This window comes from Mus caroli, unplaced genomic scaffold (assembly GCF_978045245.1).
Source record: "Mus caroli unplaced genomic scaffold, Mus_caroli_1 scaffold_12, whole genome shotgun sequence".
In the NCBI taxonomy this organism is placed as follows: domain Eukaryota; kingdom Metazoa; phylum Chordata; class Mammalia; order Rodentia; family Muridae; genus Mus; species Mus caroli.
In genome coordinates, this window is record NW_028227267.1 from 13,565,984 (window position 1) to 13,582,835 (window position 16,852).

The following is a 16,852-nucleotide window of genomic DNA, read 5'->3' on the forward strand; positions in this document are numbered from 1 at the left end:
GGCTTGGATCAACAAGGGAAATAAAAAAATAATAATAATTCTAGGTCCATCCCATGGCTCCAGCCGCATATGTGGCAGAGGATGGCCTTGTTGGACGTCAGTGGGAGGAGCGGCCCCTGGGCCTGAGGGGGTACGATGCCCCAGTGTAGGGGAATGGCAGGGTGGGCAGACAGGAGTGGGTGGGTGACTGGGGGAGCACCCTCATAGAGGCAGGGGGAGGGGGTTTCCGAAGGGGAGACCTGGAAAGGGGAAAACATTTGAAATGTAAATTAAGAAAATATTCAATTAAAAAATAATAATTCTTGGTCCAAAGAAAAGTTACAGTAAAGGGCTGAAACAGTGTGCCGCCTTTAGGCAGAGGTAAGGGCACAGTTCGGGACACTGGAACGAAATGCATAGGTGCTGTGAGTCACATCAATCAACTGGGAGACAGATCTGGACCGAGACGCACACAGTGGGTAAGTCCTGAGCCACACTAGGCAGGGAGAAGATGTAATCAGATTTGCTTTTAAGTTACTGTGTAAGCAGCGGGAAGGCTGGAGTGGGGGTGGGGGAAGGTCAAGTGCCAAGATTATGCCCAGGACCCGATGAAAGCTGCGGTAAGGAACATCGAGTAGGGAAACAGAATAAAAGCTCTAAGAAAAGCTCTAAGGAGGCTGGACTGGGAGGCCGGTTGTCAGGATCCGTGGCTGCCGCTTGGATCCTGTCATGTAATTTCATGGATGGGCAAAACCATAAGCCTGCGACACTAAGACAAAAGAAAGAGCAAGTTTAGGGGAAGAGCGCGAGTTCAGGGTTAGAATGTTGTGTCTTAGATGTTTATAAGGTGTCACTGCAGAGGTTCCAGTGTCTATAGGGTGTCACTGCAGAGGTTCCAGGGCAGTGCAGTCTCACATTCTGAAATTCAGGACATGGTGTTGGCTGGCACTATTGAATTAGAAGTCTTCAACCAAGCTGGGCAGTGGTGGCGCATGCCTTTAATCCCAGCACGTGGGAGGCAGAAGCAGGCAGATTTCTGAGTTCAAGGCCAGCCTGGTCTACAGAGTGAGTTCCAGGACAGCCAGAGCTACACAGAGAAACCCTGTCTCGAAAAACAAAACAAAACAAAGTAAAAAACCAGAGGCAAGCTGCTATGCCTACCCGGGCGGGCAGTATACTGTCATATGTAATTTAACCCACAGGCACATAGCTCAAGAAGCATTTCCAGGGCTGGAGAGATGGCTCAGCAGTTAAGAGCACTGACTGCTCTTCCAGGGGTCCTGAGTTCAATTCCCAGCAACCACGTGGTGACTCACAACCATCTGTAATGGGATTCGATGCTCTCTTCTGGTGTGTCTGAAGATAGCGACAGTGTGCTCACATACATTAAATAAATAAATCTTTAACAACAACAACAACAACAACAAGCATTTCCATAGCTAAGCCTTCCATAACGTACTTCTGGATGAAGTAGCCAATACTTGCTCTTTGCCTCGTCAGTTCATCACACTGGTTTATAAACCAAGGGGTGGGGCTTAGTTTATTTGTCCCTGCTTACCAGAAACCAGCACCATCGGTGTCGTGAAAGGAAGTGACCAGTGCATTGCACTCACCTGCCCTGGACCTTTTATCTGGATTATGAGGCAGGCTGAAAATACTAAGACTTAAAACTCGGGTTACCTTAGAGCCTGGCAAAGGAGTTTCCAAGGGTGACCCAGGCACAGGGTGTAATGGGACCGTTGTTTCAAATGAGTCCTCTCCTGTAAGGTCAAGTTGAGCCAGAGAAAAAAGGGTCAGATCAAAGCTGTCATGGCACAGTCATGTCTTCATCTTCCACTAAACCCCTTCAAAGTTAAGGAGGCTGGGTTTCACACATTACGGGGTATAGGCTTTATGAGTTTTGCTATTTTTTTTGCTTTTGGATAGAGTATACCTCTCACCTTCTAGTAAAGGAAGAAGATCCACCACAGCTTGGCCAAGAATTAAGGTCTTTTCATCTTTCTGTTTCTTTTCCTTTGGTAAAACTTCAGTCACCGTTACTAGAAAAGTCAAAGCAAAGAAAATGAGAGCCTTTCTAACCACTCCACCAGACAACAAAGCCTTGGCAAGCATAGTCTAAGTTAAAGAAAGTGAATTCTGTCATGGGATGTATAGCGCAATGAAAAGAATGCTTGCTTGAGGCTTCAGATTCCAGGACAGACACCAATAACAGCAGCAGCAACAATTATCCCGAAATCCAGGAAGGTGCATCGGGGACTAGCGGGAGTCAGTGGGAAGTCACTTGCTCTGTGACTTCTGAACTTTCTGCCATGAATTGCAAGGAATAGATAGTAACTCAGAGTCACGCATTACATACGTGTAAAGGCAACTGATGCCCACAGCTGCTGGCCACAAAGCTCCTACTCCTTAGCATCAGAAAGAACACTGCTTATCATAGTTATCCTTAAAGATTACCGACAGAAGTGGTAGAAGAAAGACGTGCAAGTTCAAGGTCAGCCTGGACTAATGGTGAAACTGTGTTTCTTGGACATTCTTTAGAAATTAACATTTTTAGCTAGGACCTCATGTATCTCAGACTTTCTCAAACTCACCGTATAGCCAAGGACGACCGTGAACTTCGGATCCTTCCTCCTCCACTTCCTGAGTACTGGGATTACAGGTGTGCCTACTGTCTCAGTTAGGGTTATCGTGGCTGTGGTGAAACACCATGACCAAAGCAACTTGGGGAGAAAAGTATTTATCTGGCTTACAGTCTACATCACTGTTTATCATCACAGGAAGTCAGGGCAGGAACCTGGTGGCAGGAGCTGATGCAGAGGCCATGGAGGGGTGCTGCCTACTGGCTTGCTCCTCGTGGCTTGCTTAGCCTGCTTTCTTCTAGAATCCAGGACCATCAGCCCAGGGATGGCACCACCCACAATGGGCTGGGCCCCCCAATATCAATCACTGATTTAAAAAATACCTCACGAGACCAGCAGTGGCGGTGTGTACTCGGGAGGCAGAGGCAGGAGGATCTATGTGAGTTTGAGGCCAACTTGGTCTACAGAGTAAGTTCCAGGATACACAGACAAGCTCTGTCTCAAAAATCAAAAAATGTTCCATAGGTTTTGTTTACAGCGTACAACCTCATCTTATGAAGCCTTTTTTCTTTTCTTCTTTTCTTTTTTCTTTCCTTTTTCCCCTTCCTTTCTTTTTTTTTTTTTTTTAATTTTCTTAAGACAGGGTATCACTCTGATGTTCTGGCTGTTCTGGAACTCAGTATATACACCAGACTGGCCTCAAATTCACAGAGATCCACATGCCTTTGCCTTCCAAGTAGAAACATTTTTGTTTCATTTTGGTTTTCCAGATATCTGAATACTATATTTTAGGTATTTGAACATTAATTCTTTTCAGTCCAACATTTAATAATGAGAGTCAATTAGATGAGAGTTTCCTCCTAGTTATCAGTTTTCATTGTCTAACTATAGTTCTTTCCCTTTACTGAAGAACCCCCTCCCCCAATACAATATATCCCAATTACAGTTTCCCTTCCTTCTTAGTTAGGCGTTTATTACTGTGAAGAGACACCAGGACCATAGCAACTCTTATAAAGGCCTATATTTTATTGGGGCTGCATTACAGTTTCAGAGGTTTAGTCCATTACTGTCTTGGCAGGGAACATGGCAGGATTACAGGCAGACATGGTGCTGGAGAGATGCTGAGAGTCCTACATCTGGATCCGCAGGCAGCAGGAAGAGACACTGGGCTTGGCTTGAGCTTCTGAAACCTCAAAGCCCCCCCCCCCCCCCGTGACACACTTCCTCCAACAAGGCCACGCCTACCAAGAAGCTGCACACCCTAATTCTTTCAAATAATGCCACTTCCTTTGATCCTTTGGAGGCCATTTTCATTAAAACCACCACACCCTCCCATATTTATCCCAGCTTCTCCCCACTTCTGTATCCACCCTGTTTCTGTCTCTCATTAGAAAACAGACTGCCAAGGATATATAATATAATGTACTGTAATATAATATGATGAAATAAAAACTAACACATTGGAATAGAACAAAACAAACAAGCAAAAGAAAAAGAAACCAAGGAAAGGCAAAAGAACCTGATGTAGATAGAGAAACCCACTTGTTTGCACACCCAACAATCTCATAAAAAAACAAACACTAAACTGGAAGGCATAATGTCTGTGCAAAGGACCTGTAGGGTTAAAAAAATGTAACATAAAAATTAAAATGTTAGAATAAAAAAAAAGCCCTCATATGATATTATGAGACAACGAATCTCCAAAGATGCCATTGAATACATTTCCTATTGGCCAGCTACCCTGGGCATGCAGCCTACCCTTTAGAGTAGTCAATTTCCTCAGTGCACACTAGGCAAGTATTCTACCACCTAGTCCTCATCCCCAGCATAGTTTGTGACATTTTCTTAGCATGGATTTCATTCCTGTTCAGCTCATTCAGCTTCCTGAAATTTTAGGCTTATAAGCAGGTCATGGTAGCATATGCCTTTAGGCCCAGCACTCTGGAGGCAGAGGCAAACGGATCTCCGTGAGTTTAAGGCCACCCTGGGTCTACAGAGCTAGTACTAGATGCATAGTGAGATCCTGTCTCAAGGGGGAGTTGACAGGAGGGATGGCTCAGTGGTTAAGAGTCTGGCTGCTCTTCAATTCACAGCACTAATATGGTGACTTAGAACTGTTCCGAATTTCATTTCAAAGGGATCCAAGTGCAGTGGGCATTCACATGGCACATGTGTATATAGATAAAGCACCCATACACATAAAATACAGTCAAAGCAGATTTTAAAAAACTCGACAATCTTCGAGTTATTGTTTTGTTTGAATTACTTTTCAGTTCTATCCTCTTTTTCCTGTCCTGAGACACCAATGATACTAATATTATGCACACTTTCATAGTTCCACATGAACACTGTGCACACAATTGTAGTTCCAACAGATGCATGCTGTCATAGTTACAAAGGACACTATGTGTGTTGTCATAGTTAAAGCAGCCCTAACATTCCTCAGCATTTCTGTCCTCTGTCCTCTGTGTGGTTTAGATCAGGTAACCTCCATTGCTCTGCCCTCCAGCTTGCTGCTTCTTTCTTGTTTTCCTAATTCTATTGTTGAGCCTATTCATCAAGATTTTCACATATTATATTTTTGAATTCTAGTAATTTAAAAGTATCTTTGAGTTATTTTATGTGTTTGAGTGTTTGTCTGAGTTTATGTGTGCCCAGTGTCTGTGGAAGCCAGAAGAGGTGTTGGGTCCCCTGGTAATGGATTACACGCTAGCCTCAGCATGAAAACTGAACCCAGGCCTCTGCAAGAGATCCTCTGATCCTAACTGATGAGCCTTCCGTCCCTCTAGCACCCAATTCCCAATTCTCTTATTTCTGTTTAGTTTTTCTTTGTTTCTGTCTCTTTCCTAAATCTTTCTTCTATTTTTTCCTGTTTGATCTCAGAATGTTTGCAAATTGTTCAATGAAGATTCATCCCTCAGTTTTGAACAAAATCCTTGCCTTGGAGGTGTTTCTCAGCTCTGAGCTTCATCCCACCTTGGAACCAATGTTCTAGGAAGATTTCCTTAACTGCTTTGTAAAATCCTAAAAGCCTGAACTCGCTTCTGTAACCACACTTGCTGGTAAAATCCCCCTCCATAGTTGGCCCTTTAAAAGGAGCCTGTGAACTGGCTTAGAGCTGCTCTCCAGAACTCTGTCTTAGGGGGAGACAGCCGCTGGCCAGCTCTTTGGTAAGTGCACAATAAAGCTTGCTTTAATTTGGCCATAATTGGTTCAGTGGTATTTCCCCCGGGTTAACACAGGCTATTTGGGTTCACCATTAGCACTTTCTGAGGATGAATGTTTAGGCTCTATGTGGGTAAATGGAGAGCCAGTTGTTATTTCCTCTGGTGTTTGGTAGGAATACAGCAGTTACTGACAGACAGTTGACTGGCTCACTGATATGCCCTTTTGGTACTGTTTGAGCCAGAGGGAAGGAACTTTTACTGGGTTAAACCAAACCAAAACAAACCATCTCAGGACTAGAGAGAGGACTCAATGGTTAAGGGTGCTTGCTGCTCTTCCAGAGGACCACATTGGGCAGCTACAACCATCAGTGACTCCAGCTCCAGGGCATCCAATGCTCTCTTCTGGCCTCAACAGGTACTCCACACACCAACACAGCATAAGTGCACATACAAACGAAAATGTAATCAATTGATGGCTTTATGGTAGAAAGTCTGGCATTTAGAAGCTAGAAAGGAAACCTGTGGAATTTACCCTGAACTATATCAGGTACATATGTCCCTTCTCACCACCCTTCTGTCTCCTAATGCTATTACACAATGCCCCCCTGTGCTTCTGAGAAATAGAAAAGTATGTCTACTCCATCATCTCAGAAGTCTTGGTCCTTTTTGGTTCCTCTACTGTGACTGCATCTTACAGGTCTTGATGTGGTTTTGTAGTGCCGGGGAATGAATTACTTTACTACTGAACTGTATGCTCCCTGCCCTCCCTCTCCCCTCCCTACCTCCGTGCTGGGCATCTGATGTCCTACTGCTTGATAATGCTAAATAAATTCCAGTTTTTACTGACTTTTTTGTTCCATGAGTTTTTGGTTTGCTTTAAATTTCCAAATAAAGTTTCTGTCTTTTGGGTACTGAGGTCTAATTCTGTCAAGCGTTACATTTTGTTCAGGAAACTATCTGAGCCACAAATGGTGGTATACACTTGGAATCCTTTCAGGCTTCAGACGGAAGGCTGGGAGTTTAAGGTTAGTCTACAGAGAGCTTTGACCCAGCATATGGCTTATTTTTGTTACATAAAAGCTCCTTGTGAGGGGTGAGCACATGCTGTGTCTACCAATTAGCAACACTCTTTTTGTCTTTCTAAAGAGAGAGGATGGCAAGTGGATTTAATTGTCCCAGGCCTTGATTTTTCAGAGCCATGGTTGTATTGGGGGACATGATTTCAGTCTCACCTCCCTATCCATGACAACCCAAAGCTTTGGCCTTATGAAACATTAAAAACACTAAACTCTACTTCTCTGTTTTAGAGTGTTGCTCTCCCCAGTCCCTGGCCCATCACTCCCACTGTTCAAAATCTCCAAGTTCAGTTTCTGCGTTGTTCCTGGGAACTAAGGGATTCCTTCTCTTTGGTTATACATTGAAAAGAAGTCTTCTGTTCTGCCTTCTTCATTCATGATGCTTGGGAAGAGCAAGTAAGGGGCTCCTTGTATGGGTTTCAGAGAAACAAAGAGCCAAGTAGAGAAACCAGGGAGGGCAAAGTGAGGGTAAGGTTGAGATGGCCTCTTCTGCAGTTAGCTGGTTCCCAGGGAGCCCACACTTGACACTTGGAATGGCCAAGCCAGAGAACTTGTTTCCTAAGAGGAACCTGAGACTCTTAGCCGAAGGTGCAGACTTTCAACATCTCTTCTTTTGGTTGTGAGTTTGGTGGTCTGTGAGGGGGGATCCCAAGGGTTCTTATGGGAAGAAAGATAGAGACAAATTTTGGGATCTGGAATATTGTATGCATCTCCAAGTCTTGTATCTCTGAGGGGGAAATCTTGAGATCTGTGGGTTTGGTAAGCATCCCTGAGATGTGTCATTTAAAAAGCTGAAAAATTACAAAGTCAAAAGTAAAGACCAATAGCTGGGCTGCTTTCATCCCGCCTGGATCTGTGATCAACGAAGAGGCTGCTGAGCCACCCTCGAAGGAATTTGTGGTCAAATTCCTTGTAGCCAAGATGTAAGGACATGGAGGAGAGAATGCTTTTCCTCATTCCTCCTTGCCTTCCCTCAAGTCCTACACTTCCGTGGACACTACTAATTCCTTTACTGAACTTAGAAGCAGTTTCTTTAGGCCTGCATTGTGGACTGAAGATCAGCAGCTCTCCAGAAAGCATCCAGCACCACAATGGAACTAACGCAGGCCCAAGCTAGTGGAGTGAGCTAATGAGCTCCTGGTCTCTCCAGTGTGAGACAGCCACTGATGGACGACCCCAACCATCTCATGTAACCCAATCTAATAACCCCAGCTCAACATATATTTGTTTAGACGGCTTTGGTCCTCTAGAGAATCCTTCACTAATACAAAGATTAAAACACATGGGGCTAGAGAGATGGCTCACTCAATAAAGTGCCTACTGACTGGGCGGTGGTGTCGCACGCCTTTAATCCCAGAACTCGGGAGGCAGAGGCAGGAGGATTTCTGAGTTCGAGGCCAGCCTGGTCTACAAAGTGAGTTCCAGGACAGCCAGGGCTATACAGAGAAACCCTGTCTTGAAGAAAAAAAAAACCAAAAGACAAAAAACAAAAAACAAAACAACAACAACAACAAAAAGTGCCTACTGTGTAAGCATGAGACCCTGACTAGCACCCACATAAAACTTGGGAGCCTGTGGCAAGCATATGTGGGTTGAATAAGAATGCCCCCCCGAAAAGCCTTGAAGATATGGGCACAGGGGAAAAATTCTTGAATAGAACAGCAATGGCTTGTGCTGTAAGATCGAGAATTGACAAGTGGGACCTCATGAAACTGCAAAGCTTCTGCAAGGCAAAAGACACCATCAATAAGACAAAAAAAACACCAACAGAGTGAGAAAGGATCTTTACCTATCCTAAATCAGATAAGGGACTAATATCCAATATATATATAAAGAACTCAAGAAGGTGGACTCCAGAAAATCAAATAACCCCATTAAAAAATGGGGCTCAGAACTGAACAAAGAATTCTCACCTGAGGAATACCGAATGGCAGAGAAGCACCTGAAAAAATGTTCAACATCCTTAATCATCAGGGAAATGCAAATCAAAACAACCCTGAGATTCCACCTCACACCAGTCAGAATGGCTAAGATCAAAAATTCAGGTGACAGCAGATGCTGGCGAGGATGTGGAGAAAGAGGAACACTCCTGCATTGTTGGTGGGATTGCAAGCTTGTACAACCACTCTGGAAATCAGTCTGGCGGTTCCTCAGAAAATTGGACATAGTACTACCGGAGGATCCAGCAATACCTCTCCTGGGCATATATCCAGAAGATGTCCCAACCGGTAAGAAGGACACATGCTCCACTATGTTCATAGCAGCCTTATTTATAATAGCCAGAAGCTGGAAAGAACCCAGATGCCCCTCAACAGAGGAATGGATACAGAAATTATGGTACATTTACACAATGGAGTACTACTCAGCTATTAAAAAGAATGAATTTATGAAATTCCTAGCCAAATGGAGGGACCTGGAGGGCATCATCTTGAGTGAGGTAACACAATCACAAAGGAACTCACACAATATGTATTCACTGATAAGTGGATATTAGCCCAAAACTTAGGATAGCCAAGATATAAGATACAATTTGCTAAATGCATGAAACTCAAGAAAAATGAAGACCAAAGTGTGGACACTATGCCCCTTCTTAGAATTGGGAACAAAACACCCAGGGAAGGAGTTACAGAGACAAAGTTTGGAGCTGTGATGAAAGGATGGACCATCTAGAGACTGCCATATCCAGGGATCCATCCCATAATCAGATTCCAAACGCTGACACCATTGCATACACTAGCAAGATTTTGCTGAAAGGACCCAGATATAGCTGTCTCTTGTGAGACGATGCCGGGGCCTAGCAAACACAGGAGTGGATGTTCACAGTCAGCTATTGGATGGATCACAGGGCTCCCAATGGAGAAGCTAGAGAAAGTACCCAAGGAGTTAAAGGGATCTGCAACCCTATAGGGGGAACAACATGATGAACTAACCAGTACCCCGGAGCTCTTGTCTCTAGCTGCATATGTATCAGAAGATGGCCTAGTCGGCCATCACTGGAAAGAGAGGCCCACTGGACTTGCAAACTTTATATGCCCCAATACAGGGGAATGCCAGGGCCAAAAGAATGGGAATGGGTGGGTAGGGAAGTGGGGGGGGGTATGGGGGACTTTTGGGATAGCATTGGTAATGTAATTGAGGAAAATACGTAATAAAAAATATTAAAAATTTAAAAAAAAGAATGCCCCCCCCATCGGCTCATATACTGGAATGCTCACAGAGTGGCATTAGGAGGTGTGGCCTGGTTGGAGGAAGTGTGTCACTGAGAGTGGATTTTGGGGTTTCACATGCTCATGCCAGGCCTAGAATCTCTCTTTCTTCCTGCTGCCTCCTGATCTGGATGTAGAACTCTGAGCTCCTTCTCCAGCACCATGTCTGCCTGTGTGCTGCCATACTTCCCACCATGACGATAATGAACTAAATCCTGAATGTAAACAAGCTACAACTAAATGATTTTATATGAGGTGCCATGGTTGTGGTTAGGGTAGGGGTGGGGCAATCTTGACATAGGTAGATTCCTGGAGCTAACTGGATAGCCAAGGAGAGACCCTATCTCCAAAGCCAAGGTGAACAGTAATACAGGAAGACACCGAACATTGATCCTTGGCCTCTTCTCTCACATATGCTCCAAAATACATGTGCGCACAACACACACACACACACATACACAGAGAGAGGGAGGGGGAGGGGGAGATCAGATTAAAACGAAACAAAGTAAAAGACCTAGCACACAGTGTAACAATTACATCAGCTATAAAGACATAAAGTCTACATGGAAACCAGGAAAACACAGACGCAGAAACCACTCATCTCTCCACCTGCCTCACTCCACAGAGACTCTGAATGCTTGTTATGCTACAGATATTGCTAGGAATTGAAAATTTAGCCAGAGAGGCAAATGAAAAATGGCCACTCTTGATGGTGTATATACAAAAGCACAGGTAATACAGGATACCCAGTTAGGCTTGAATGTCAAATAAACAATGGGTGATTTTAAAGCTTGTATCGAGTTCTTTGGGTTTTTCTTCCTAAAACCTGGCAACGGTAAGGATTGGGAGGAGGACTGAGGGAGTGGATGACCGGGAGTGGGGCGGTGAAGCTGGCACTACTCCCATCCCAGGGACTCCGCGCTCAGAAGCTCCTTGCAAGGCACTTAGAACCAGGAGACTTACAGAATAATGGCTTGTGGGCGAGGTCGTCTAAAGCACTGCCCCCGTCTGGGCTGAGGTCAATGCTGCTAGTAAAGCTGTACTTCGCAGTTCCTTCAGGAGAGACAGTGACTTTTGAAGAGTCTCCAAGAACTGTCTGGTTGAATTCTGCACGGACAAAAGTAACTGGGGTGTCTCCTTTGAAGCCTTTCTGTGGGCACAAACATCACGTTACAGTTTCAAATGCCATACATCTTTAAAAAGTGAGGAAAAAGAAACTACACAGGGAAATAAAATCCTGAGGCTTTATTGTGCAGGGACTATTAACATTTAGAATATTTTTTTTGCTTCTGTGAATATGTATGTATATATATGTGTATATATATATATGTATATATATATATATATATATATATATATATATATTGGTTTTTCAAGACAGGGTTTCTCTGTGTAGCCCTGGCTGTCCTGGAATTCACTCTGAAGACCAGACTGGCCTCGAACTCAGAAATCTGCCTGCCTCTGACTCCCAAGTATTGGGTGCACCACCACTGTCCGGTTAACATGTATATATTTTTATATGTGCATTATTAAACAAGCAACTTATTAACTATGCCCTTTTAAACAATAGCTCTGTAAACTTCAGGACATTGAATATTTTCCCATTTTATTATTCACCTAATTCTTAGTGGTTATTAGAAGTCTATTACTTGAAATTCTGAAATGAGATTACTCAGAGGGAGAATGCAGGAATAGTTTAGATCCTTTTCAGAAGAAAGGGAAGAAAGGAATTCTAAGTCAGATGGTGTGGCTCGAGCTGTAATTTCAGCAACTATGAGGTTGAAACTGAAGGACTGCTGTGAATTTGAGGGAGACTCAGCTAGTGAACCTCTGTCTCAGAAGAAAGGGTAAGGGGGAAGAAATTACATAGCAAAACAGAAATGATTTGTTTAAACCTTGTTAAATTTAGCATTCAAAAGGCCAGGTATTCTATTCTAGACATGCCGCGTAATGACTCGCAGAGTACAGACTACCAACATGGAACACCTTGAGAAGATCACTCTGCTTAGAGGGAGATTACACAGAACTTTGGTCTTGTCCCCCAGTCCCCATGCTCTGAATAGGGACTCTGGGTTTTCAAGAGTCAATTTACCAAATCATATCCATTTGTCACAGTAATGTGCACAGTTTTCATTGTGCTTGACGTCTGGTCCATGTCTGCACTTGGTCAAAGTCTTTCTGGTCTTCTTTGGCCTCTATGAAGATAACAGATGAGTTTGTTTCCTCGTGGACAACATCATACCCAGGACCACAGGAGCTGCAGACACATTACAGGCTAGCATTGTTTATCCCTGCTTAACCTACTTTTTAACCCACTCTTTGCCACCTCTGCTGTTGGACACGAAGTGCTTTCAGGAAGTTGTCATAGGCATGGCTCCACTAACTGATGTTAAAAGTTCCTCAACACATAAGTGGCCCATGAAATGCAAATGATCAGAAGGCAGAGACTCGGACTGCCATTGCTCACTGTTCCTTCCACCCACGTTCCCACGTATGGGAGGCTCCCTTCCAAGATTATGTCCCAGGTCTATGGAAACTTGAAATGGCAAAGGCTTATGTCTCTACATTGATATTTTCAAATAATTTTACAAACAATTTCAAAGCTAAATTGTTGTCCAGGTGTGACAGCATACACCCCTGTAACTTTGACACGCAGGAAGCTGAGGCTGGAGGATTGTGAGTTCTAGGGCAACCTGGTCTACATAGTGAGTTCAAAACCAGTCACCCAGGACTACACAGACAAACCCTTCCCACCAGATAGATAGATAGATAGATAGATAGATAGATAGATAGATAGATAATAAATGTATGCTTGTTTTGAGACAGGATCTCATATAGCCTAGGTTAGCCCTGTGAAACTTAGTACTGTCAGCTTGAGAACTCTCTACACTCCTGAAGTTGTGTGCCTGTAGGAGCTAGTTTTGGTCGTGCTGAAGTGGAGAGACTGAGCCCCGGTGGGGCTCCACTCCCTGGCCTTGGGATCCTGTATGAACAGAGAAAGCCAGCTGAGCACTAGCAGCAGCACACGCTTCTCTTTGATGGCTGACAAGTGTGACTAGGTTCACCACCATGATGGACTGTAACCTGGAACTGTGGGCCAAGATCAAGCCTTTCCACCTTAAGTCACCACTGTCAGAGTATTCTATCACAATTAAAAGAAAAAAACCACAAAAACAAAAAAGAAACTAAGATAGCTAAGGCTGATTTTGAACTCCTGATTCCCCTACCTCTGCCTCCTGGGATTATTTAAGAGTATGCTGTGCTAGGGGTGGAATCCCGGCCTTCAGGGATGCACACTGTGTAAGGACTGACAAGGGAACCATCCCTCCCCCTCTCCCTCCCCCTGCCCCTGCACCTCTCTCTCTCTCTCTCTCTCTCTCTCTCTCTCTCTCTCTCTCTCTCTCTCTCTCTCTCTCTCTCTCTCTCTCTCTCTCTCTCATCTTAAAGATTGGGTTTTCTACTTTAATCCAAAGTGGAAGATGATGAGGAAAAGCCTTGTACATCACTGCCAGGAAAGTAAACTAGCACAGCCACTATGAAAATCCATATGGAGGTTCCTCACAAAAGTAATAATGGCAGGTGAGAGACATGGCTGAGGGTGAAGAGCACCGGCTGCTCTTCCGGGAACTCAGGTTCCATCCCAGCACCTACATGGTGGCTCACAACTCTCTGTAATTCCAGATCCCCTGGATCTGATGCCCTCTTCTGACCTCCAAGGACACCAGAGATATTATGTGGTGCACAGACATACATTCGAGCAAAACACCCATACATATCAAAAAGGAAGAAATAAAATTGTCATATTATCCATCATACACAGAGACATTTGTACCTCATGTCCATTGTATCACTATTCACAAGAGCCAAGGTATGGAACCAGCCTGGAAGCTCACAAGACAAATGGAGAAAATATTATATAAGAACCATAGACATTAGCCAGATAGTGGTAGCACACTCCTTTAATCCCAGCACTTGGGAGGCAGAGGCAGGAGGATTTCTGAGTTTGAGGCCAGTTTGGTCTACAGCATGAGGTCCAGGACAATCAGGGCTATACAGAGAAACCCTATCTCGAGAAGAAAAAAAAAAAAAGAAGAAGAAATAAAAAAAAAGAACTATATACATTATATATACAGTAAAGTGTAAAGAATAATGAACTTACATTAACAGAAAAAAATGAATGGAATTGTATATGATGATGTTAAGGAAAACATCTCAGATTCAGAAAGACAAATGTGTGTATTTTCTCTCATATGAAGTATTTACATTTAAACATGTAATATATACATGACAAGAGATAGAATTGGGTGTGTAGAAGGAGGGTACTAAGGGAGGAGAGATAAAGATGGATAATGCAAGGAAAAAGAGACAAACACCACATCTTCCCTCCCCTAGGCAGCACCGAGGTTTAAACACACATTACAGGAAAGCAGATGTGGGACTGTTTGGGCTTGGGGGAGGGAAGGGAAAAGTCAGAGAAATGGGAGAGAGAATCTAAACAAAGTACAAGGACTACGATGTGTGGATCTGTCATAGATTTGTTTCATGTGTTTACCGAAAATAAATTTGAAACCTGAAGAAGAACCTATCTGTGAGGACCTACTGTGTGCATCCATGTGGGACAGGTAACGCCTTCAGGCTTCACAGTCACCATGCCATTTCCCAGTGACTCCCTCAGTCTTGCCCTTGCCTAAAAGACTGATTTGTCACACAAATGCTTCCAGGCCCTTTCAGGGTCTCAGTGGCACTGGCAATGTTCTTATCAAGTATGTATTAGGGATCTGTACCATATGAGCTAGCTCATCTGGGTTCCTTGTGCCAAACTAATACACCTTTGAGTCTAACTTTTTTATTCTAATCCATTCCATTTCTGTCAAAATCATTTAAAACTGCATTAAGTTAGGGACAGGGACAGATGCTGAGGTGATATAAGCCCCCAAGTCTAGTGAGGAAGAGAGACATGTTGATAGACCAAGAGGTGTAAGCTTTGTGACAGACAGTCTGACAGATGACTGGGGAGTGGGGAGGGAACTAGTTTTCAATTATGCCTTGGTACACTCTATAGCCTTCACATATGCCACACAGATAGAAAGAGGAGAGTGAGTTTCAGGCAAGTCTGCTATCTTACCAGCCCATCATGGAGCAGGGTGTGCTGTAGCTGGGACCTAACTGGATCTGAGTGTGCACATGTGAATGTGTGTACCAGGAACATCTCACCAGAGGCGACCTGGAGCTAAAATAGTGTAAGATGAAGGCTGTTCTGGGCAGAAAGAAAGAAAAAGTCAAAAGTTCAAAGGCAAAGATCAAAAAGCAAATAAAGTATCTCAGTATGTTTGGATTATAATATAACAATAAATCTAAAGATCAAAGCAGAGAGAACTCAGCTGCATTACTGCGCCCAACACTCTAGTCTCAGCAGAGCTGATAGATTCTCCCTGGTATCTAGTCTGTGCTCTGGCTTAGGGTGCCTCCCTCCCTGCCCCAGTGCATGCATATAATCACTTTGGAACCTTCACATTCACTGTCTTATTCTCTTCTGTTCATCTTTCTTAAAGCAGCTACCAAGGCTATTTATTCACTTTGTACATTTCATAGTCGATGAAGATTGTCTCCAACTCAGGAACAGTCGCCGGGGCTGTGAATTCAGCTCGTTCTCCGTCTGGGACTTTGGTTTTGTTTACGAGGATGTGGTGGCGCTGTGGTGGTTTACCTTGCAGTGTTAAGCAGATAAGAGCCTCAGGCACGCGGTGCAGACACTTCACGGAACCAGATCCACAGTCCCAGCCGTGGAGACTGACGACTTTCCTACTGAGTAACTGTGACCTTGCATGGATGCCCAACTATTGTTCTTGCCCTCAACAAGGCGTCCATTTCTAGTCACAGGCTCAGAGGCAGGACAGCTACCAATCGACTTGGGGATAGCATAGAGGAAGGAGATGGGACTGGATCCAGCTCTGGGTGAAGCGGGATCTTGGGCACAGCTGGGCTGAGCTAGAACTTCAGCCTGGTCTTAGCTGAAGGGAAAGAGCTCAGAATCCTAGAAGAAAAGATCTGGGGAGTGGGAGCAACAGCTTCACCTATAGCCCCTGAAAGGGAGTTACTAGCTTACCTGAGGCAGACGCTGGTTGTTTTCTGTAACTATAGCAACCAGCTAGCTCTCGCGAGAACTTGTTTTTTCCCACCTCGAGGAAGGAGGTTGCAAATTTGGCTTGTGCTCTGAAAACCACGCCCCTTGGGTGTTTCTCCTTTGCAAGTTTGGGTAAAAATTTAACTTTCCACCTTTCAAGTCTTTTTCCTTAACGATTAATTTCATTATCCACAAAAAACAGAATGATAAAATTAAAAGGAACTTTAAGGAAAGAAACCTACTTAGATGTCTCAAAAAAAAAAAAAAAAAGTCTTTACTAAACAACACCCATTTTAGCAGGGTGCCCTGGCCCTTGTCTCTAGTTCTAGCTACTTGGGAGTCTGAGGCAAAAAAGGATTGCTTAAGGATTGCTTGAGTGGGTGTTTGAGGCCATACTGGACAATATAAAAATCGTCTGCCCTTGAAAAGTAAACTAGTAATTTAGATCTTTTCTCAAAATACCTGTATCTTAGATGCTGCTCTTGGATCTATAGATGGTTCAGCATTTAGGAGATCTTGCACTCTTCCAGAGGGCCCAATCTCAACTCCCAGTACCTACAAGGAGCAACTCCAGCCCCAAGTGGTCAGTGCCTCCTTCTGGTGTGAGTGTCAGTACTTGCAAAGGGAAGAAATAAAAATAAATCTTTTAAAAAAAGTTGATTCTCAACTTGGTATGCACAGCAAGTTCCAGGCCAGATAGGGCCACATAGCCAAGTGCTTT

At 43.9% G+C, this 16,852-nt stretch overlaps 1 protein-coding gene across 7 annotated transcripts in view; it reads right to left on the reverse strand.

Annotated features, from left to right (window-relative positions):
* Positions 1-16,143, reverse strand: part of Cfap70 (cilia and flagella associated protein 70) — a 60,561-nt gene extending 44,418 nt beyond the window's left edge. For 3 of the 7 annotated variants that reach the window (XM_085828396.1, XM_021182101.3, XM_085828395.1), the window contains exons 1-5: positions 15,715-16,107; positions 12,100-12,264; positions 10,971-11,157; positions 1,920-2,018; positions 1,660-1,739 (exon numbers count right to left, since the gene is read on the reverse strand). In XM_085828396.1, the coding sequence (XP_085684522.1) occupies positions 1,660-1,739; positions 1,920-2,018; positions 10,971-11,157; positions 12,100-12,162 (429 nt within the window). In that variant the 5' untranslated portion in view covers positions 12,163-12,264; positions 15,715-16,107. The other 4 variants (XM_021182102.3, XM_021182103.3, XM_021182104.3 and 1 more) reach the window with 4 other exon arrangements.
* Positions 16,144-16,852: the final 709 nt, after the last annotated feature.